Genomic DNA, 23,874 nt, shown 5'->3' on the forward strand with positions numbered 1-23,874 from the left:
AAGCAAGATAATGCATAAGGATATTTAATTTCACACAAGAGATTCACAGACTTAAGCACTAACACACTACAACTTTTTCAAGGAATGTTCTAACAATAGTTGGGAAAAACGTGGGGTAGTGGACAGGATGGCGATATATTTTTTAAATATATTCTCAGTCTTTCCCATCCAAAACAGGGTTCCAAGGGAAAATGTGAAAATGTCTCCTTCAACTCCACAAGACTGGTTGGTAAACTTCCACACATCTTTTAATATCTTCAAGAAAATCAAGAGCCAATCCACTTTTCTACGATCAGGAAGAAATCCGCATCGTTCCTTCAGAATCCTGGTTTCAACTAACAGGCAGACTCTTCTCTCCAGTGTCCAGGCATATACCTTTCCAGGGAGGCTAAGTGTGATCACCCTGAACACAACCTCTGGTCCCTCTTTTTAAAAAGGTGGACTACCACCTCCAGCATCCATGCTCTGTCATTTATAGGGAAATTGTAATCTAATTACAGTAACTCTGTAAAGGATTACACCAAATTATTTAAATACAAGGCAGCAGATTAGACTGTGTGCTAATGTAGAAAATCTACATTAAATTTAAAAAGCTGACTGAATATCCAAAACAATGACAACATTTTTGCTTCATGTTTTAGAGATTACACGTGAGAAAAAATAGCACAAATTTTGCTGAAACTTTTTAAATATATAACTCACACCAAGAAGCAATATAACTAAACAATTAATCAAGAAGACAGGTTGAGGCAAAACCTCCCTATTGAATGACCAGGGTACCAAATCCTGGCTTCAAGAAGAACAAAAAAACACATTTTTTTCATGTCCTCCTTTTTCACTTATATCACTTGCAGATATTTTGTAAAAAATAAAAAAAATAAATCACCTCTAAAACATAAAACAATACACCTATCATTTTATATTATATCTTATTATATATGCTATTCAGACACATTGTTATTATTATTATTATTATTATTATTATTATTATTAATAATAATAATAATAATTCCCACTGCAGAAGAACTTTCCAAATATGAGATAAATATCTCCTCTCATCCTCATTTTTAAAAATTCTCATTTTACTCTCTGATGAGTAGTGATGAGTGACAGATGGTTTCTTCCACTGAAAACGCTACGTCCAGATGAACAGAATCAACCTTTTGAGTAATTTGCCTGCTTGCCTGTATTGGTCCTGCTATAAACCCACTTTTACAACTAACAGCTATTCCACATTTTATGTGAAATTTTCAACTTGTGTGAAATCTCATGTGTCTTTTCAAGTGTATCATCTGAATGAATCTTTTCCCACAGGTGCTACAACAATGTGGCTTCTCACCTGTGTGAATTCTCATATGAATTTTCAAGTTTATCATCTGACTGAATCCTTTTCCACAGGTACTACAAGAATGTCGTTTCTCACCTGTGTGACTTCTCTGATGTCTTTCCATTGTTGGTTTATGACCAAATCTTTTTCCACAGGTGATGCAAGAATAAGGCTTCTCACCTGTATGAATTGTCATGTGTTTTTTGAATGTCGATTGGTCTCTAAATCTTTTCCCACAGGTGCTACAACAATGTGGCTTATCATCTGTGTGAATTCGCATATGTCTGTTGAATGCTGACAAAGCACAAAACTCTTTTCCACAGATGCTACAAGAATATGGCTTCTCACCTGTGTGAATTCTCATGTGAGTTTTAAGGTTAATTAGCTGACTGAAACTTTTCCCGCAGGTATTACAAGAATATGGTTTCTCACCTGTGTGGATTCTAATGTGATTTTTCAAATGTATCATCTGACTACATCTTTTTCCACAAGTGTTACAACAATATGGCTTCTCATCTGTGTGGATTCTTATGTGAGTCTCCAATCCTGATTTCCTACTGAATCCTTTCCCGCAGGTGGTACAAGAATAAGGTTTCTCACCTGTGTGTGATCTCAGATGTCTCATTAGGTTGGATTTATCATGAAAGGTTTTTCCACAAATCTCACATTTTGCAGACTTTTTACTTATCTCAGATTTACACTGAGTCTCTGACAATGGAGAATTTTCCACTCTGTTTCTGTTATTCGTGTCATATGTCTTCTTATTCAGCTCCGCATAGCGAGTTGATTCTGAGTTGATGTGCTTACTTTTTTCCTGATCTTGACTCTCTGGTTCAGGAGAGCTGTGAGAAAGGAGCTGATCACTGTGTGGCTCTGAATCACTGTGGTCAGCTTCATCATAACCAAGAGTTACAAGAAAGGTTTCAGTCTCCTGCTTCAGTACGAGCTGCTCTCCCTCCTTGCTGGTGTAGAGTTCCTCGTGTTCTTCTTTAATCTGCAGAGTCCCTGGATCCTCCTGGTTCATAATGTGGCTCTTCTCCTTGTTATCCACCTGCTGGTCTGTGAAATCCTCTTCATCCTTACAGACATGTTGATATGGAAAATCTGAAGGGGTAAATAAACAAAACAAATGTCAGAAAATTGTAAAAATGTGATGATGTTCGGGCAATGATCTAAATGAATGTTGAGTTCTAACACACTTTTTTTAAGCAAAGTTCCGCTAAATATTTGGATGCTTGCAATGCTATATTTATTGGATAATGACCAATTCTTTGTAATTTTACTTCTGTACACCACCATGTTGGAATTTAAAATGCAACAATCAATGCATTTAATAACTGAATAGCACTGTTGTGCTCTGTTGGGTTCAAATCGAATGACTGGCTTGAAGAATATCAAATTTATTTCTCCTGATGAACTTTTGGGTTGCCTTTGCTGTGGGTCATTATCTATTTTGGCTGCAAAGTGCCATCTGATCAGTTTTGCTGCATTTTTCTGAATCTTACCAATGTATAACCTGTAAACTTCACAATTCATCCTACTACATCTGTCAACAAACACATCACCATTAGACACTAGTGACCCAGTTCCACTGGCAATGATACATGCTCATGTCTCTCCCATAATTGACACATAATGTGCTATCCTTCACCACCAAAAACTGAGTCTGAGAGATAGCTAGCTGAGGTACACTTAGCACAGTCTCAGTCATGGTTAAGTGATGACATAGGAAAGTGACAAGAGACAATCAAGGGTGAGAAAGCCAAACTCCAAATCACACAGAGATTTTAACTCGCAAAGAAAAATAGGAACCAACGGAAAGTAACAAATATTGATTGAACGTAGAAATGAGGAAACTAAACACAACTTCACTAATATTAAACTAGGATTAAAATATAACAATAACTAAAATGCATATAAAACTAACTAAACTAACAACACAGACTCAGGATGAAGCCAATATATTTTTCCAGACCTGGATGCTGTTGAAATCGAATTTCTATGCTTACAGTGAAAACATGTAATTCTAGAACTTAAATGGATGACAGAACAAAATGAAACTTCTGGTGTTGGGTTTGTGTCTCTGCACGGGCACAGACTTAGTCTCAACAGCAAGTGGAAATTTTAAACTCATAAAAATCAAGCGTGATAATCAAAAGAACAAGAAAAAGTAATGAGATAAAAGCAATGAGGCTCTCAGTCAAACATTTGACTCTTCTAAGTCTACACATATAAATATAATTTACTTAGTTCTCTTATTTTTCTGATAACAGATGACTGCTGAGTTTTTGTGGGGGGAGGTTTTTTTTTTTTCAAAAGTGCACGTGTCACCTGGTCCCTTCAGTAATTATGGAGGACCACAAGAGCCACACTCATCAAAATAAAGAATTCTGTGCATAAATTGTAAATTAATTTACAAATTCCTTTTTTAAATTATTTTATTTATTCAAACATTACATAAGTAATTTATTATTTAATAAGTTTATTTAAAATAAAAATGTAAAATAAAAACAATAATCAATATTTCAAAAATGAATAATTAATTCATTAATAAATACTTCAAATCAAAAATTGTTACTGGTATCGCCACATAACCTGGCTTGAGTCATACAAGCTTTGGTTAGTTAGTTTAGTAATCTACCGAAGCTGGGTCTGTTTGTAGATGTAAAGCCAATGGTACTTAAACGTTTTAGAATAAACCAAGCAGACATCTCAATCTTTAAGCTAAGTGTATTCACAGGGACCAAACATCTGTCCCATGAGCTGTGGTGAGGAAACAGACCCAACCATGCTGTGCTTGGTTTATAGTTAAAAGAACTCTCATCCTGTATAAACCACTAATAATAAGTCCTCCTCCATGTTTTGTCATGCTTATATCATACAACCTGAGTCTGTCACCTTTGTAATAAAGCCCAACATTTCTGAAGGGTCACATGTCCTGTTTCCCCTTTTTTGTTTTTAAAATACATAAAGAGTGATTCTATTAAAAACTGTGTTTTCATCCTGCAAGTTAACAGATATTTGATAAACCTCTGCTGTTTTTGTTGTTAACTGTCATGGTTGACTTCATTCTGCAGGTGTCCAGAGTCAGAAAAGACTGACAAGGTGAGAGGTGAAGGGACAGAGGCTCTCCACCCCTGATGAAACACCAGGACAAATTCAGCTATGTGTGAGGAAGAGGAGGAAAAAAACGAGACAGCAGCACGTGAGAGATGGAGAGGAGAACAGGGGAAGAAAATACAGCTGTTCTCTGTAATTTGGGGACTGGTAAAAACATTTGAGACAGTTTCTAGATATTTGCTTCCTCCACTATCACTGAAGCTGAGTAAAAACAAGAAGAACAGGGAACATTCCCTCAGTGACACTTGGAAAATTAGAAACTAGTCTTTAAAGCTTCACAAAACATTTGTGACCTTTGACATTATGGTCCTATCTGTACTCAGCAAATTTTTTTATCAGGGAAACAAATCATTTCTAAAGGCTGTATAATCAGAGTGACTCCGTTTTTCTGCAACTCCAAGGAAGTAAACTCTTCAGTTTCATCATTTCCACTGCACCATTAGAAATGTTGTTGATGTTAAATGTTTAAGAAACACATGCACTATTGCTACTGATTGCAGCTGATTTTTAGGTTCTTCCTGTTTCTCTAAAAATAAATGTAAATTTGAGCAGTGAGTAGGATCCTAAATTATTCAAATTCATTTTTTATTAAGACCGATACAGCTTTGCATACCTGTGCTGTGTAAGTTTATTTCAGGTTTCCACATATCATCACTGAGTTTGAGTTGTTCATCCTCACTTTCGGCCTCCTCCTTCAGTTTAAGCTGCTCTCTCTCTCCCTGATTGGTGGAGATTTCTTCCTGTTCCTCTTTTATCCGTGGGGCCTCTGGGTCCTCCTGGTCCAGACTGGAGTTTTCCTGCTGGATCCAGACCTGCTGGTCATCCAGACCTTCCTCCTCCTTACACTTCATGCTGCTATTAGAGGTCTGAGGAACAAAAGCGCACATGAAAAAGGTTACTAATGTGATGACAGGAAAATACACCTCTAAACAAATATAATCCAGTACATGTTGAGTTCTTGAATCACTACCCGATTAGCTATTCTTATTGTTGTTTCCTGTGATGCAGTGATCTTTTGTATGTTATCACACCAAGTGGGTAATTTCCATGGGCAGATGGCTCAAAAAGCTAAGATTAGTTAGATTATTAGTAACTTTGGCTCTATCCTGCAACTCATCACTCAGTCCTCACCCTGCATGTTTAGAGCCAACCCCAAATATTTCTTGTAATGTCAATCCTGAAGTTTTGATTAAACAGTGCTGAACTCTTGTTGTTGTCAACTGCTCGTGTGTGTTCCTAGTTCATTCAGTCATTTATGTTCAGTTCATTCAACCTAATAATAAATCTATGAGTCCAGCATTTTGGTCCTTTGTCTCCATTCTCCACACACCTGACCTAACAGAACGAAACACTGGGTCAATGGCCCAGGTACTCTGACAGTGGGTCAAGGGCGTAGATTTGGCATGGACAGAAGGGACATGTCCCCACCGATATCCAGCGATTATTGAATTGTCCCCACCAATAATTTGATCTCTTTGAGTAAAAAAAAATAAACCCGATAGAAAGAAAAAAACGATCTGTCAACCTCTCATTCACTCAGCGGTGCAGAAAGAGTTAAATTACGTTCTCTACTGGAGTCCTACCTCATGTGACAAATATGGCCAATGTGATTGGCTGTGCCTTTCAGGGAGCTCTGTTTAGTTTTAACAGCGGCAAGCCTGCGCTGCCAGGACCTGCAAGGAGGAGAGGAGGACGGCAGCAACAAGGAAGAACCTGGATATAAGAAAGTATTTTTCAAAGAAACCTGTAAGTCACTTAAAGTCAAGCTCACTCATAAAATATGTCCGTCATAATAGCGTTACAGGCTAGGCTTTGGCCCACATCAGTCTAAAATTGTATGTAACCATGAATAACGTGCTTTGGAAACTGAATGAAAATTGAAACTGTCAGAGAAAATGGCCTCGAGCAAGCCAGGATATTAGTTTACAGAGGCTGTTAAAATTATATGTCTAACATTAAAATGTTGGTGACACAATAATTTCATCCTAATGGTACTGACATATTCATAGGGTTAATTTTTGAGACAAAATATCATGAGGTAGTCATGATTTTGCAAATATTCCACCTTGTAGTGCAGTTTGCACAAATTGTTTTAAAAATGCACTCAGCCTACAAACATTACTGATGAGTGACTGATGAGTATGTTGCATAATTCTGCTGAGAGATCTTTTACTTTGTGGTAACCTTAGATGAGTATAGGCGATCGTGGCTCAAAGAGTTGGCAGTTCGTCTTGTAACTGGAAGGTTGCCGGTTTGAGCCCCGGCTCGGACAGTCTCGGTCGGTTGTATGATACTTCATTTATATGGAATATGGCTGAAATAAACTAAAGTCTAAAATACTTAGTCAGTCATTTGTTTAATAGTAATTTAACATTATATAATTCACATATAAAACTAGGAATTGTAATTTTAAATGGTTTAAAAGTATGTAGAATAGCATATGAAGGCAAGTATATTTCTCCTTTTTTATCAAGAAGCAAAGACAAAAAGGGAAAAAAAAAGAAACAGGGCAGGGTTCAGTGGTTGAATCATCCCCACCAATGCCAAAACCAAATCTATGCCCTTGCAATGGGTTTGCAGTGTTTCAGGGTTTCTGTCAGATTTGGGACTGTATTAGTGCGTTAACACAGATATAAAAATATATAATACTGACTTAAATACCTACAGCTTACAAAAAAAAGAGTAATGCATGCATTTATGAAGGTGGCAAAGCAACTTCATTAACATACAAATACATGGGGATCTGTTTCACTAACATGTCAGGTTCACACAGTGGCACATTAATAATAATGCAGCTCTCCTCTGGATAAATCCAAGTATCCACTTGAGTCTCAGTCCACACACAATCCCTACAGCATCCACAATGTGGCAAAAGAGGGTAACCTCATTTATACTTGATGTGAGATTCAGTGATATGATAATAAAGTGAAAAAACAAAACATGGTAAATGCATGCATGCAACAAAGACAGAAACCAAATCCTCTGTTCATCAATCCAACGGCATGTAGTACAAGGCAGGAGTAAGTACACAGAAGGTTTGGCAGGGTTGTTTCATATGCCCTAAGCCTAACCTGTTCAGGTGTGCTGCCTCCTAATGTAGCTCAGCTTCAACCACCAATGAACTGTCAACAAGGAATGTAAGGCCAGCCCTGTAGCCACCGCATTAGCATTTTCCAAAAAGAGAGTTTGTTTCTTTCTCTGTGTGTACCCCTGCAACAGATTGTCAATTCGTGAAGGCTGCACCCTGCCTCTCTCCCTATGACACCTAAGATGAGCTCCTGTTTTGTGAATATTTTTATTCACATACAAATGGTGCCACATCACTCCAGTGCACTCTGGAAGCACTATGCAAATGCCAAAGAAGAAATGCCTTTTCTTAAATCCAAAAGAATTTTTTTTTCCCTAAAAACTGGCTGCAGTATAAGTGTATAAGTTTAGATGCTGTTAAACAATATTCTGTATTTTATTTTTGCCAAGTGGGATTTCTGACCGATTTTCTATTATCTGAGTTTTCCACATTAAAGCTTGGAGCAGTGGACCCTCATTTAGCCAAGGGTTGGAAAAAAAAAAGGAAATAAAAACAAAGGGGAATCGGGTGCTGCCATCTAATAGACTGAGATTTCGTTTGGATATTTTTAGTCTAAGTTCATGCTGAAGTCACAGTTACCATAATTGTGGTCAGTATACCATTTTAATTATTTAACATTTTATATTTAAAACAAAAATAAGCGAGGGTGGTGGGATCATCATCTGGTCATCTGGTTCAGACTTGAAGCCCCTCTCTGAAAGCAAAATTCCTGCCGGTGTTGTGCCAAAAAGTGATTGTCTGCCAAAAACTGATTTCCGGTATTTGCCAAAAACTGATTGCTCGTATTTAAACTGCTATAAGTAACTTGTTGGGCTATAATATGTGAAACATATGTCAAATGCATCCATTATGGATGACATAAAGTCATCTTGAGCCACAAGCAACATTCGTGTAACAAGGTAGAAGCCGCAATCAGTTTTTGGCAGTGACTTTTATATAACCTTTATTTATGCAGTTACAAAAATCGCATTAACATTAAAAATGTATTTTGTAAGAGTAAGTTGGCCAAAAGGACAGCAGAAATGGTAGCAAATATTACAATAGTTCTGTAAAAATATTTTAAGTGGGGATAAAGGACCGGATTGGTTATAATGTGAGTACAATAACACAGAGTTATAAAGATACTTGAAAAACAGATAATTTTTTTAATTCTATATATAACCCCTTTGTAAACCCTGTGCAACGAAGTCTATTTACCAACATATGTAAAGATATTACATGTAAAAAATACACAGAAACATTGGAAATCAGTTTTTGGCAGGCAATCACTTTTTGGCACAACACCGGCCTGCTGGGCGAAGAGAGCCACAGGCGGCAGCGGGCTCTTGTGTAGCCACCGACCGGCAGACAGACAGCCGAAGCGGACATCTAACTGGGGGCACCCTGCAAACTGCTTTCCCTTACTGCCTCCTCTATCTTAATCTCTAACGCCATGCTCTGCTAACGTAAATTTCCCCTGCGTCTCCTTGGATGCTTAATGCCAAAAGTTTACTGTTAAAGAGAGAGAGGGTGGTGGCGACTTCTATTTTATATAGTATATCTATTAAAAAAAATAGCTCATAGCTGCTGCTTCATTATTGTCTGTTAGCCTGCAGACTGAGCTCCGATCAGGGTCCTTACACTCCTGTGTAAGCGTCACATACCTGTTATCTGTGGCTTTATCCCGAGTCTTCGGCTGATAGCTGGCAGTCTGATCTCCTCTTCATACTGTACGATCGTGTTTTTAGCCTCTGAGCAGATTTCTTCAGCAGTTAATCTCTCGGACACTGAATTAAAGGCAGCGCTGCTCGGACAACTGAAATATTTCTCTCATACCACCAAAACAGGCTCTTCAAGCTAACCGTCTACCGCACATAAAACATCATCCACCAGAGTCCTTGAACTGCACAAAGCTTTTGTCCCACCTCCGCAGCTGCATCCTTTCAGGCCGTGAAGGCCGCACTCAGCGTTTTTATATCTCTTACGTCGCGCTGGTCTTGTTGCCTAGCAGCGATGGCAGAAAATTGACACCCATTACTGAAAAAACACAAAGACCGTGCTGATGCTTTGAACTTGCTGTTTGTTCTGTTTTTAACACTCTGTGCTGAAGCTGAAGGAATGTGATGCAGCTTCAAACTAAATTACTTTGATGGGACACAGTGTGCTGTGACAAAGAGTTTTATCATCCTAAAAATATGTGGACAAGCTCAGCGGAGGTGCTTTAACCTCCTCTACATCCCTGTTAGCATGATGACGGCGCCCTCGTGTGTTGTGCATCATCAGATTTCAGTTAACTTAGCAGAAAAAGATGCAAAAAACTTCACTGAGCCTTCAGCAGCTTATACATCATCAGTAAAGAGAGATTTAAATATCTGTGTGTGACACAGTGAGTCAGTTTGCTCACAGGAGCCACAACATGTAACACTGCTTTTTCTCTCTGTGTGTGTTCTTAGCATAGTTTCACAAACTAGTTTCATTTTTTTCCCTCTAGCTTTAAATAATAAAAACTCACAATAAAAAAATATTAGGTGACTTATTTGTAAGTAATTTCCCCATGCACCTTTGCACTAGAACTATAATTTTCCCTACCTGCCAAATCCTCATGGTGGCTACATCCATCTTTTTTATTGTTGTTGCTAAAACTGACCGCATAAATATATAATTAAGTCTGTGATAATTTGCTCACTGACATTCACACCAGTGGCCTGATTTAGGTTATTTTGTATCATCCTGTTCCTCCTTGCACAAAGGAGCAGATATCAGTACTGCTGATGGAATAAGGACCTTCTATGCCATACTCAGCTCTCCTACAGTGCCTGTCTCCCAGAACCTCCTCCATGCTCTTGAGAATGTGTTTGGCAAACACAGCAAAGCTTCTGGTAATGGCACGTATTGATGTGCCATCCAGGAGGACTCAGGCTACCTGTGGAAACTCTTTATGGTCCAAGTATCCGCTCATGCTACCAGTAGTGACACTGGCAAATGCAAAACTCGAGAAAAGATGAGGAGGGGAAAAATGTCAGTGGCTCCTTTTGTAAAACTATTCCTGTTTCAGGGGTTGTGTCATTGTTGCCCTTCTAGATGTTGTTAATTTCATTAACACCAAAGCAGCTGAAACTAATTAGCAACCTCTTCTGCTACTTAACTAACCAGATAAATATCCCAGAGGTTTAACTGATTTGATGCTATACTTTGATTAAAAAGTGTTCCTTTAATATCTGAGCAGTGTATTTTTATGCAGTATGAACGGTCAATCTGCAGCTACTCTACACAAATATCTTCAATGAAGCAGCAACACTCTGCAGCCAGAGCAGGAACGGTAATACACCCAGAAGCATGTTTCCTCAAATAATCAAAACCTGTTTTAAAATACATATAAAATAATGACAGACACAACCGAAGCTTCATATTTTAGAAATGACACTTCAGAAAAAAAATTGTCACATGTTTTAAAGAAATCTTTATTTAAATTTTAAGAATAAAGAACCCACAACAATAAGGAACAGAACTAAATAAATCAGGATAAATAAATCAACAGAAGAGGTCCATATGGAAGCTTATTTTTTATGAAAAGTATTACAACATAAGGTGACCTCAAATCCATAAAGGCACATTGTTTTTGGTCTTATGCGTGTCACTGTCAAGCTTTTAATTTTCTTTAAAGAGATTAAAGACTCTTTATTGGACAATAAAATAATAAAATCTTGGCTATAAAAAGCAAAGTACCCACAGAAAAATATTTTTTCTGTAACAACGCTGTCAAGTGAAAAAACTGAAGAACCTGGATCTACAATTAATATTTATCACCTCACCAGCACTAACACAATATATAAATTTATAATATACATATGTACACAAACTGACCAAGCATAAAACTATGACCATCTGCCTAATATTGTGTTGGCCACCCTTTTGCTGCCAAAACAGCCCTGACTGTTCAAGGGATGGACTCCAGACCCCTGAAGGTGTACTGTGGTATGGACTTGTTTGTCCGACACATCCCACAGATGCTCGACTGGACTTATATCTGGGGAATTCAGAGTGCAAGTCAACACCTCAAAATTCTTGTTGTGCTCCCTGCAAGCATTTTTGCTTTTGGTGGGGCACATTACCCCACACAGAGAGGCCACAAGCTTCTTAAGGTTTCTTCACAAAAGTTAAGAGGTCCAGTTACTTTCTTTCCAAAGTCCTTAAACTAACATGCCTGGATGATTGAGAAACTACACACATCAGAGAATACCATTTCCATGAATGGGTGTTCATGGTCTACAACAATACTTAGGTAGTTGATACGATCTTCACATACCCATTGTCCACATGGCCAGGGATCAGCATGGACACCCCGACTGGTATGCAGTAATTCAACGTTATTTGTATAACACAAAAACCCCAACAATCAGTCAACTCCCTATAAGTAAGCACTCTGTGACAGTGGGAAGAAAAAAAACTCCCTTTTAACAGGAAGACATCTGCTGCAGAACCAGGTTCAGGGAGGAGGAACAATTGACTACGACCAGTTGGGGTGAGGGTAAGAGCGCCCAAACTGCAATGCACTGTATATTCTAACACCTTTCTATTAGAACCAGCATTAACTCTGTTTTGGGGGTTGTTTGTTGGACCGGACCACATGGGCCAGCCTTTGATCCCACTTGGATCAGTGAGCCTTGGCTGTCTATGAGACCATCACTGGTTCACCACTTTTCATTCTTTGGCCCACATTGGATACATGCTGACCACTGCAGACTGGGAACATCCCATAAGAGCTGCATTTTTGAAGATGTTCTGACCCAGTTGTCTGACCCAAAGTTAAATAAACTCACTCAACCATTTTTCCTGTTTAACTCATCAACTCTGAGGGAAGAATGTTTACTTGCTTCCTAATATATCCTACCCCCTAACAAGAGCCATGATGTAGAGATAATGTTGTTTACTGGTCATAATACTATGCCTGATAGGTGTACATATATATCTGCTCAGACAAATGTAAAAATCAGGGTTTCCCCTACATCATAAGAATAAGGCAAACAAACAATACAAAAAGTGTTTTTACTGTCCAGGAGATAAAATGTAGCTCATTGACCTGAATGTGAGTTCATCTCTTCCTTCTGGTTTTGGAGTTATTTGGTTTCTCACTAGTGTGAGTTTTACCATTAACACACTGCTTTGTCTGACAGCTCTGATAGACTTTAAGGATGAAACTTTTAAGCTGTGTGAGTTTTTATGTTTGTCTGACTGCATCTTTTCTCACAGGTGTCAAAAGAACGTGGCTTGTCCCCTGTGTGGGTTTTGATATGTTTTCTTAATGTTGACTGATCTCTAAATTCTTTTCCACAGGTGCTACATGAATATGGCTTTTCACCTGTGTGGATTCTGATGTGAGTTTTCAAGTGTTTTCTCTGAGTAAATCCTTTCCCACAGGTCCCACAAAAATAGGGCTTCTCGCCTGTGTGAATTCTCATGTGAGTTTTCAAGTTTATCATGTGACGGAAACTTTTCCCACAAGCGATGCAAGAATATGGTTTCTCACCAGTGTGAATTCTAACATGAACTCTGAATGCTGATGAGTCACTGAAACGTTTCCCACAGGTTTTACAAGAATAGGGCTTCTCACCTGTGTGGATTCTCATGTGAGTTTTCAAGTGTATCGTCTGACTGAAACCTTTCCCACAGGTGCTACAAGAATAAGGTTTCTCACCTGTGTGAATCCTTTCATGAAGATCTAAAGTTGATTTCTTTCTGAATCTTCTCCCACAAGAGCTGCAAGAATATGGCTTTTCACCTGTGTGAATTGCCATATGGCTTTTCACATGTATGAGCTGACTGAATCTTTTCCCACAAGTGCTGCAAGAGTAAGGTTTCTCACCTGTGTGAACTCTTAGATGCTTAGTCAGCCTGTATTTATACTGAAAGGTTTTTCCACAGGTGTCACATTTTAATGACTTTTCACTTGTGTCAGTTTTGCACTGACTCTCCGTCACTGGACAGTTATCTGTTTTGTTACTGTGATGTCTTCTCTTCTTCGGCTCTGCATATCTAGTTGATCCTGTCTGCACATGCTCACTTTCTTTCGGATCTTGGCTCTCTGGTTCAGGAGAGCTGTAAGAAAGGAGATGGTCACAGTTTGGTTCTGATTCACTGTGGTCACTTTCCTTATAAATAGGAGTCACTATAAAGATATCAGCCTCCTGCTTCAGAACAAGCTGCTCTCCCTCCTGACTGGTGCAGAGTTCCTCCGGTTCCTCTTTAATTTGTGGAGGATCTGGGTCGACCTGGTTCAGACTGGAGTTTCTATCTTGGTTATCAACCTGCTGGTTATTCATAGCCTCCTCCTCCATACACATATATTGTTGCGGGAGATCTGATGTGACACATGGACAAAAATGATATGAAAAAAAAACATAACTGGGTATTTCAGGTTGTAAATCTAGTATTCAAAATTATCACACGTTCATACTAGAATATTATAGAACAGCACTGAAGGACACTTTATTTTAATTCTCATATAATGTCTCACCTATTTAGAAGTAATGTATTAATCTCAGATATGGGCTGTTTCAAGCACATCTATATGTTGTATTTAGGTATCTGCACTAGTAGACTGTTTTCTTCTTCTTTCATGTAGTAGAAGAAAGATAGCACCTAGGTTCCTCAGATGGGACACAGGGCACTTCAAAGGGGAATGCTTTGACAAGGGGGGATATGTAATAGATTTTCAGGTCAAAGTGACCACGCTAAAAATAATAAACAGAAAACTGGACAGTTTTCAATCTTTTGAAGCTTAATGTCTGCCATGGGTGAAGTCATGAGTTGAAATTAATAAGTGGGTGAATAATAGACCACCCTCTAGAAATTGAGAGCCCAAAAGCTTGGGGCAGCTTGTCCATCTTTGATTATGCTTGAGTCTGAGTACTTCCTGCAGAACATCATGGGAGAGAGTTTTACTTTTTGCCTTTGGTTTTTAAGTTTCTTTTTTTTCACCAAACCATCCTGCATTGGAAGTTGCATTAAAAATTGCCAAGTATGGTTCAGAGGCCAAGGACCTGGGAGGTGAAATCCTCACCAGAACGAAAGAAGTCAGTTTCCACTTTGGCTTATGAGAATGTAGGTTTAATGTTCAATGTTAAAGGTTTAGGGGAAAAGAAAATACATAAATGGTATTTTGAAGTTTTACATACCTATTCTGTGTAATTTTATTTCAGGCTTCCACATAATATCTAGCTCTCCCCCAGTCCAGATGATGATGCCTTCAGTCTCCTGCTTCACTACCAGCTGCTCTTCCTCCTGACTGATCCAGAGTTCATCCTGTTCCTCTTTAATCTGTGGGGGCTCTGAGTCCTCCTGGTCCATACTGGAGGTACTCTCCTGGTTACACATCTGCTGATCATCCAGACCCTCCTCTTCCTCACACTTCATGTTGCTTTGGGAGGTCTTAATAAAAGGGACACTAGAAAGAGGTTATTGATGTGATGACAAGAAAACAAACATTTTAAAAAATATCTTCCAGTATGCCTCTACACTATGAGCATGTCTCTCATATATGTGAATAAGTGCACAAATGTTTCAAGAGCACCTGTGCGAGTCACTCTTGAGTTCTAGCACCCTTAATAGCAGAGTAGAAAACATTAGGGGAGGTTCTACGAACCTTATGTTTTAAAACACTTTTTGATTGTCACTTTTGTGAGATAACAAACATCAGTAACTACATAACAGAAAATCCTTTCCATGAGGAAAAAAATCTATATTTAATGATTACTAGCTGCAGATTTTAATGTAGGTGAAGCGAAAAGAGGAGACAAGGAGGTCTTGGGTTGGTATGGTGTTATGGTGTTCCTGTTAAGTAGTGCAGGAAAGATGATGGTGGGTTTCATGAAAAGGATGGAAACAACTGTAGTGAACACATGGATCAACAAGGAGGAGGAATTTAGGGTGACAGATGGAGAAGGGAGCACACAGGTGGGTTACAGCTTATGCAGAATGTGCGGTCTGAAAGCAAAGACACCCGAAGGTGGTGTTATTCGAGAATGCAGCTAGGCAGCATCGGATGGCAGTCTACAGTATGGCTTCAGATATCAAGAAGAGGAAACAAGTGAAGGAAGAAGCAAGGATTAAATGGTAGAAGCTGAAGAAGGAAAAATGTTCCACAGAGTTCTGGAAGGAGTTGAGACAGGCTCTGGGTGGTAGGGACTAGGGGTGGGTTTTGATTATTGATTTTCCGATTAAAATCGATTCTAGCTTGAATAATGTGATATAGATTCATTAAAATCCTGAATAGATTTTTAAATATAAATTTAGTTTGCCCAAAATGCTAGAGTCTCAGGTTAAACCTCACAAAATTTCAAGAACCACCAAACGGCTAAAACAGTAAATGAGAGCGCGGACCTGCCAACGCATCAGAAACAGTTTCTGGGGCTGAAAGCCGAGAGCTCACAGATTCGGATGTGTCAGTGGGGCTGCACTTTGTGCTTAAATCTTGTTTTGTGCTAAATTCTGAAGCTTCAGGTTTTGTCTCTCTCCAAACAAAGTTGATTGAACCAGCCACAAAAGAAGATCCAAACTACGCTTTACATGTCGCTTCACATAAACATCATCGTTAATTCCCTCCTTTTCCTGTTTTGCTTCCACCACGGTAAAAATCGCACTTCCTGCAGAGCTCTCTCTCTCTCTCTCTCTCAGTGTACTTCAACAACCGTTTCCCATCTAAATATCTCTGTTTTCTGCATTATTCGCTTGCTTATTACCCACCAGTCTACCGTTATGTACAGCACTGTCGGGCACTGTTTTTTTGTTGTTGTTTTTGTTAATCTAACTGACTTCCAACAAGAAAGCCTCATTTCTGCTGTTCAATACTGAAGAAATTTAAACTTTTTAGAATTATGCGAAATTACAAAACACTTAGCTGTGTCTCTAATAAAACCTCTGTAACTTTGCTCTGCTTCACTTCATCAGCATCAGGTAATGTTTATATGTTGATTCATGGGTTTCTTCTGTTTTTGTTCTACTGCATTTTTAAGGTTATCTGCTATAAAAAGCCAGGAAAATCGCCTTCATGTTTTTCTGTGTTTAATGCTCAGTTACTTTGACACAAAGGCATCTGCTGTGATGCTTACACCTCTGATAAAGTCTCACAAATGTCAGCTTTCTTTTTATAGATATAAAAATATGGATATGTACTGATAAATGAATTATCAGTACATATACAAGAATTATAATATTTCTGACTGTCTGAGGCAAAATTTCCCTGATTCAAATCGAATTGAATTGATTCAGGACCTTGTGAATCGGAATCGAATCAATTCTAGAAATCAGTGACGATACCCAGCCCTAGTAGGGACGCGTTGCCAGATGAATGGGAAGGTACAGTTGTAGTCGTGAGGGAAACTCACAACCAGGTGATTGATGTATCCTTTGGAGAGAGGAGAGAGAACAAAGAGACTTGTTGATGGACAGAGGAACTACAGGAAAGTATTCAAAGGAAGAGGTTAGCAAAGAAAAAGGGGGATAGTCAGTCAACAGGAACACTGGGTGGCTAGGCAGAGATCAAGCTGGAAAAGATGTGCAGCAGGTTAGCATGTTTAAGGATAAATATGGATATGTACTAATGAGTGAAGGGAGTGTATGGAGAAAATGGAAGCAGTACTTCGAATGAAGCTGCAAAGCCGTAAGAAAAAGGTAGACCGCAGAAGATTCATGCATGTAGAGAAAGAGGATATGCAGAAGGCTGACAAAATTATAGACATTCTCTACTTAAGTCCAATTCCACCTGAAATCGACCAGATGTTTCATGGTGTCAAACTCCAGTCCTCAAGGGCCGGTGTCCTGAAACTTTTCCATGTGTCCCTGCTGCAACACACCTGAATAACATAAGCAGGTCATTAGCAACACTCTATAGAAATTTGCTGTGTCCCAATTCAGGGTATGTACGCTTGAAGTACGCATTTTAAGTGCGATTACGTCACCGCCACGCGACGACGGCTGTCCCAATTCGAAGTGTACTTCAAATGCATACTCCAAATGCGCCGTTGATTTCCCCAAATATCAAGCGTGGTCCGGTGCACACTTCGTGGTCCCATATATCCCACAATTCATAGCGCGGCGGTGGGTGTGGATAATTTTGCTGCAAAATACGGCAGAAGGGAGCGGCCGAAAAGTGAACTGTCAAAAGTAAGTACTGAATATGACGTCACTTAATTATGTGCGAATGTTTAATAACGAAGAACATTAAAACATTGCTGTTGGCCACATGTGGCAAAGTTGTGTGACACTAGTGATGTTTGTACTTTCAGCCTCTCTCTCTCTCCCTCTCTCTCTCTCTCTCTCTCTCTCTCTATATATATATATATAGTCTCATGAACAACAACAGCTAATTGTTATTTACTAATAATTACTACTACTCTTGTAATGACTGTTCAGTACAGAAATGAAGCCCAACAATCATGTTTTACAGTCCTGTGGTCTCAGCCTCAGATACTCAACTAATCAAAGTGATGTCATGACAAAAATGATTGACCAACAAAACATTTTTTTCTCCTTCATTTATGTCACACAATCTCGCGTTTCTCGGGGTTAGTATCATGGTTGCTAGGCAGCCTGAACAGCGCAACGAAGGCTAGACCGTCCCATTTCACAAGCCTCTCACTTCCTCACTTCTCGTACTTATAGTACGCACTGTACGTAGTGCGCGTACTTCAAGCGTGCAGACCCTGAATTGGGACACAGCAATTGACTGCATGCTGAAGTGGCAGTTCAGCCATTTTATTCATGTAACAGCAGCTCATGACTGAATGAACACGATGCACGTAGTTTTAGAAGTACATTTTTCCAAACACTTTACGTCACTTCAGTTTACTTGAGTAGGTTTAGGGGTTGCTACCGCAGCATGCAGTCAAGTGTTGCTAATGACCTACTAAGTTTATTCAAGTGTGTTGCAGGAGGGACACATGGAAAAGTTTCAGGACACAGGCCCACAAGGACTGGAGTATGACACAACTGCTCTACACTGACAGTATACAGTTTATGCTGTCTTTATACTGGACGGCCACTGTACACCAGTCAAACACACTGATCTTCACTTTAAATCCATCACAGTACAGCAAACTAACCTGTTTATCTATTTTAATGCAGCCTTTAAATAACAGTCTACCTCATGTTTGTTTTGCAGCATGTTTTACAATATATATTTTAAAAAAACAGTGTCACATGTACAAACCCAATATCTGATTTAAAAGCACAAGGACTTAAATGTAAGCTTTAAATGAGCAGTCCTTCCCTTTAAATCTAAGCTCTCTTATCTTTCTCCATCTCTGAGTGAAGTTAGCTCTTTCTTTTCACTCCCAGTGCAATACAGCAGCTGGACCTTTAGCTTGCAACACACTGTGAGACAAACTCCACACAAACAGTTTGTGTGTTAGCTGATGTTTGTTGAGCTAATAGAAATGCTGCATTTGAAATCACCTGCCACTAAAAAACATTGCTCCCTTTATGCTCACTACTCTTCTGCAGGGCTAGTTAGAGGCTGAAGTATCACACTTGCAACTTATGGACACCTGCAGTTGTGCTGGTGTTGTGCCAAAAAAAAGAAAAGAAGAAGAAAACGCAACCCACTTTAAACCCTGACTATCGGACACCATTGTGCCTCTTTAATGCCTTTTTATCAACATACCCTGGTGATTAATGCACGAACAGGATTTCCCCTCATGTGTTACTGTTTACGCTTAAATCAGTTTGATGTTTGAAGGCGTGCAGTGACATGAAATAATAGCTTCCCTCATATCCCTTAAACCAAAAGTAACAAGCCTGTTTTGAAAATGTAAGAGGTAAAAGTAAAAAGTACTCAAGTAAGGCACAGAAGGCTGAAAATTCTATTTAAGTACAGTAACAAAGTATTTGTACTTTGTTACTTCCTATATAAACATATTACCAACAAAGTGTTCTTATATTCTTAGACTGAGATGTTATCATTTTAGCTGGCTTTGGGACAATCTGCTTTTTTCTGGACTTTTTATTGCATTTTAGTGTTTGGCTTTTGAGCGACTTCTTCAGCTCTGTTTCTATACTACCGTAATAATTAAGAGACCTCACAAGGGTACCACATAATGATGTGAAGCCAAAGAGCTTCAGCACCATGGAGCAGCAGCACATCCAAAGCTCAGTGCAGTGCAGTCACTACTGTAATCCTTCAGACTGTCCATATTTAATGTAGGGTTTGAATTAGGCCATGAATTTCCTCAAAATAAGTATTTTTACCAAAATGTGAACCACAGATCTAATTAGAATGTATAAATAGCCTATCTCACATAACTCACCAAACCAACATATAATGTGGTTCTGGGGTGGCTGTAGCTCAGGTGGTAGAGCAGGTCATCTACTGATCGGAAGGTTGGTGGTTCGATCCCTGGCTTCCCCAGTCTGCATGCCAAATATCCTTGGGCAAGATACTAACCCCAAATTGCTCTCCGATGCATCCATCGGAGTATGAATGTGTGTGTGAATGTTACTTAGAAAGCACTTAGAAAAATGTGCTTGTGTGAATGGGTTAATGTACAAGTTGTGTACAGCGCTTTGAGTGCTCAGAAAGAGTAGAAAAGCGCTATATAAGAACCAGTCCATTTACCATTTACCATAATGATGGCAAACTTAAAACAGATACCAGTGGTGTGCAAAAGTCTTCAGCCAATCTTTATATTTTGCATCCAAGGAGCCAGTTTCTGGTATTGTTTTACAGAGGTCTTGAGTAATAGTTCTCCAGCCTTTCAGAAGGTCTTTCAAAGCTGGTCTTTAGAAATTGGCTGGTCTTTCACTTTTTTTAGTCCAGCCCTTGTACCTGACAATTATCAGAGGATTATTTTTCATTCAAGCATAAAACAGGCATCTAACTCAAACTCAGTCGAGAGCTTTGGACTGTCATTCAAGAAGAAAGCTAATTTTAACAGAGTTCAGGCTGTGTTGAGGAACACAGGTGGTCATACCAAGTGTTGCCTTTCAAGCTCATAGAATTGTACAAACTCTGTTTTTGCCTTACATACTGGATTTCCATGCATGTTTGCATGTGTTTCAATAACCGTTTTCCAATTTTCTTGTCATAATATGAAGAGATGAGGGGTGGCTCAAGACTTTTGCATGGTACCTTAATAAGTCACAAGCACTCTCACTTCAGTGTGTCTGACATTAAATAGATATATTTAGTCTGCCATTTACCTTCACTCTTAACCGCAAAGCTTCACTAGTCAAGTTTACACTTGCTCTTCATAATTTTCAGGTCTACTGCTGGTTGGGGTTTGAAATAATATGACATAGAAACATAATTTTATATTTAATTGTTGTCTCTAAAGGGAATAGGTCTGTTCATATTACAGTTTGAAAGACAGGCTACATCTATCTATGCAAAAGTGAGGAGCAAAAGCAAGCGAGAGCTGGGGGCTTTATCTCTTCAGCGCGGCAGTAAAACAAGATGTAAAATAATCGCAGCATTGAACAAGATTTTTTGTTTGTTTGTTGAAAACTTAGTTTATATATTTAAAGATTTAAAGAGATGGAAAAGTAATGTAAATAACTCTTGGCTGAAGTATTAAAATCACAACAGTAAACTGAAAAAAGGAGAATAACATGTGCATATCACAAACAAGTATATTTAAGAAAATGACATTTGTATGGTCCGAATTTCTGACTTTACGGTGTATACCTAAAGGCACCACACAAACGATTTGTGGAGGTGCGTTTGGCCGTAAACAGCAATGTAGACGCGCACTAGGTTTTATTTTTATTTAATTTTTTTGTGCTTCTCCAAAGTGTATATGGTAGCTGGGAAGACCTGCACAACAGCCACATGACGATGTTGAGAGAGACCTACTGCACTGTGCAGAAAGCAGAAGCTTTCTTTGTCTCTGTTTGACTTTAATACACGAAGCCTTCCAGTAAAATCACTTCCTCGTGTGTAACGCTAAAAGAAGTTTACCGTTTAAAAGGGAACTTGTGTTATTTCTATACAAACAGGTCATAGTTGCTCACTGATTTACTCTTTCTGTCTACAATCTGGGCTCCGATCAGTGACATGAGTCGTATTCCTGCGTTAGTTCATTGTGATCGTCACAGTTTTACATACCAATTTATGTGTAACTTTATCTCGAGTTTCCGGCTGATATCCAGCAGTCTGCGGTGATGATTGATCTCCTCCTCATACCGGACGATTGTTTTGCAACCTGAGAGAATGTCTTCGATAACAGCAGTTAATCTCGCCTCGATAAACTCACTTGAAGACAGAGGTAAGTAGTAAGCATGCGTCATTTCCGTTCTTATTGTTTACTTACTTATTTCCGGCAGATTAGACGCATCAAAATGTTATTGCTGCCCCCTTCAGGCCATTCGTACAATTTTAACGAGTTACTTACGAGCCCCTCACTGGTACTTTGCAGAAACCTGAATGTATGACTCTACAATAATCCAAGTTAAATATTGATCCAAGGAATAGTCTATGCAGTTTCTTTCTCAGCATAGGTGGAGCCGATCATAGAAGCATGCCTAACACATTCTGCCTTTCCACATGTGCATTTTTTCAATATGATGACCAATAATAAGTGCCAACCCATGACTGAAATCACAGTGCACCAGCCTAAGTCTGGTGAATAGCCTGTTTATGGTCATGCCAAAGCAGCTCAGTCTAATTTAAATTCAGACTTTGGTTTAGGTTTGGATAGCTTTATTCCTTTAATACATGAAATCATTGTTTTAAAAATTCCTTTTTGGATTTACTTGAGTTATCTTTGCATATTAATACAATTTGTTTGATGATCTGAAACATGTAAATTTGAACAACAAATATGCAAACAAATGTGCAAAAACAAATAGATATATAAATAAGAGAGAAATCAGGAAGGGGCCAAATACCAGCTCTGTACACCATAAGTTATATTAAAAAGATCTTATTGCATGTTTCAGAAAATCTGTGCATTTTCTGAAGCATATTTTTCTGAAACATATTTTTCTGAAACATATTTTCAGCCATTGTCACGTCTGTGCAGTTTACTTTTTCTTGTTGTCATGTCTGTGTTTACCCACCGGGTGACGCCCTTTCTGCACTTCCTAAAGCCTCCCTGGTCAGTTTAATGCTTGGTCCAAGTTTAGAGCAAGAGAAGCAGTGATAGTCTCCATGGAAAAAAAGGCACAAAAGAGCGCCATCTAAAAAATCAAACAAAAAACAAAAAACAAAACAAAAAACAGATGTCACAGTACTTCTCTCTGTCCTGGATTCTCTGCTGGATGTTTTGTAAATGGTAAATGGACTGATTCTTATATAGCGCTTTTCTACTCTCACGGAGTACTCAAAGCGCTCTATACAACATGCCTCATTCACCCAATCACACCCATTCTCACAAGCACTTTATCTACACTTAGTGCTTTCTAACGACATTCATACACATTCATACTCCGATGGATGCATTGGAGAGCAAGTTGGGGTTAGTATCTTGCCCAAGGATACTTGACATGTAGACTGGAGGAGCCAGGGATCGAACCACCGACCTTCCGATCAGTAGGTGACCTGCTCTACCTCCTGAGCTACAGCCACCCCCACGACTCATTGTCTCACGACATCATTTGTCGACTCACCTCCAGCTCTCTCTGCCTCTCAGTCCTTTCTGCTGCAGCTGAGACTGTGTCGTGGCCTTTATGTTCATCCACAGAGCAGAGATAACAGATACTCTGCTGATCAGTACGGCAGAACATCTTCATCACCTCATCATGACGAGAGCATATGTTCTCCTGGAGCTTCTTGGAGGGCTCCACCAGCTTATGTTTCTTTTCTTTTTGTTTTTAATGGAACAACATTACACTGTGGCCGAAGGTGATTCTAACAGTAAGAAGCCAGACAAACTAAACAGAACTTGAAACCTTTAGTTTTTTCTCTGTGTAGAAAGCAAAGGCAACATCTTCAGGTCCAGCAGTGATCAGCAGGAGCATCTTGGAGTCCAGCATTCCTTAGTTGTTCCACTAACATGGAGTTTTTCAACAGAACAGGAGTAATGTCAGTGACTCTTAGGCTACGTTCACACTGCAGGCGAAAGCGCATCAAATCCGATTTTTCTGACCCTATGCGACCCATATCCGATCATGGTATGACAGTGTGAACAGCACAAATCCGATATTTTCAAATGGGTAACTTTCGTATGTGGTGCTGAATCTGATACATATCTGATGTTTCAGAAAACGACTGCTGTTTGATGGTCATGTCGCATTAAATCTGTCTTTTACGTCACTGACACAAGACAGTCGCCAATTATCAAGCGCCCTAGAAGACATCGCGGACGCTTCCTGGCCATCAAGTGAAGCTGTTGGGAAGACAACGTTGGAGAAACGTGAACATTTTATT

The 23,874-nt window shown here is 39.1% G+C and overlaps 1 protein-coding gene across 6 annotated transcripts; it reads right to left on the reverse strand.

Moving 5' to 3' along the window:
* Window positions 1–28: 28 nt before the first annotated feature.
* On the reverse strand, window positions 29–21,750 carry LOC102791274 (uncharacterized). 6 transcript variants are annotated; one of them, XM_035913792.2, is made up of 4 exons: window positions 21,613–21,750; window positions 17,275–17,365; window positions 14,690–14,958; window positions 10,952–13,872 (listed from the first exon to the last, which is right to left on the reverse strand). In XM_035913792.2, exons 2-4 carry the CDS (start codon window positions 17,295–17,297, stop codon window positions 12,716–12,718), a joined length of 1,449 nt encoding a protein of 482 aa, XP_035769685.2. In that variant the 5' UTR covers window positions 17,298–17,365; window positions 21,613–21,750; the 3' UTR covers window positions 10,952–12,715. The 6 variants fall into 6 exon arrangements, with proteins under 6 accessions (XP_006804651.2, XP_006804650.2, XP_035769685.2 ...); XM_035913793.2 differs by having other exon boundaries at window positions 14,690–14,942; window positions 21,613–21,648; XM_006804588.2 differs by lacking the exons at window positions 10,952–13,872; window positions 14,690–14,958; window positions 17,275–17,365; window positions 21,613–21,750 and adding exons at window positions 29–2,431; window positions 5,127–5,313; window positions 9,179–9,483.
* Between the last annotated feature and the right edge of the window lie 2,124 nt (window positions 21,751–23,874).

This window comes from Neolamprologus brichardi, chromosome 18 (genome assembly GCF_056152115.1).
Source record: "Neolamprologus brichardi isolate AB-2024 chromosome 18, ASM5615211v1, whole genome shotgun sequence".
NCBI classification, from domain to species: Eukaryota; Metazoa; Chordata; class Actinopteri; order Cichliformes; family Cichlidae; genus Neolamprologus; species Neolamprologus brichardi.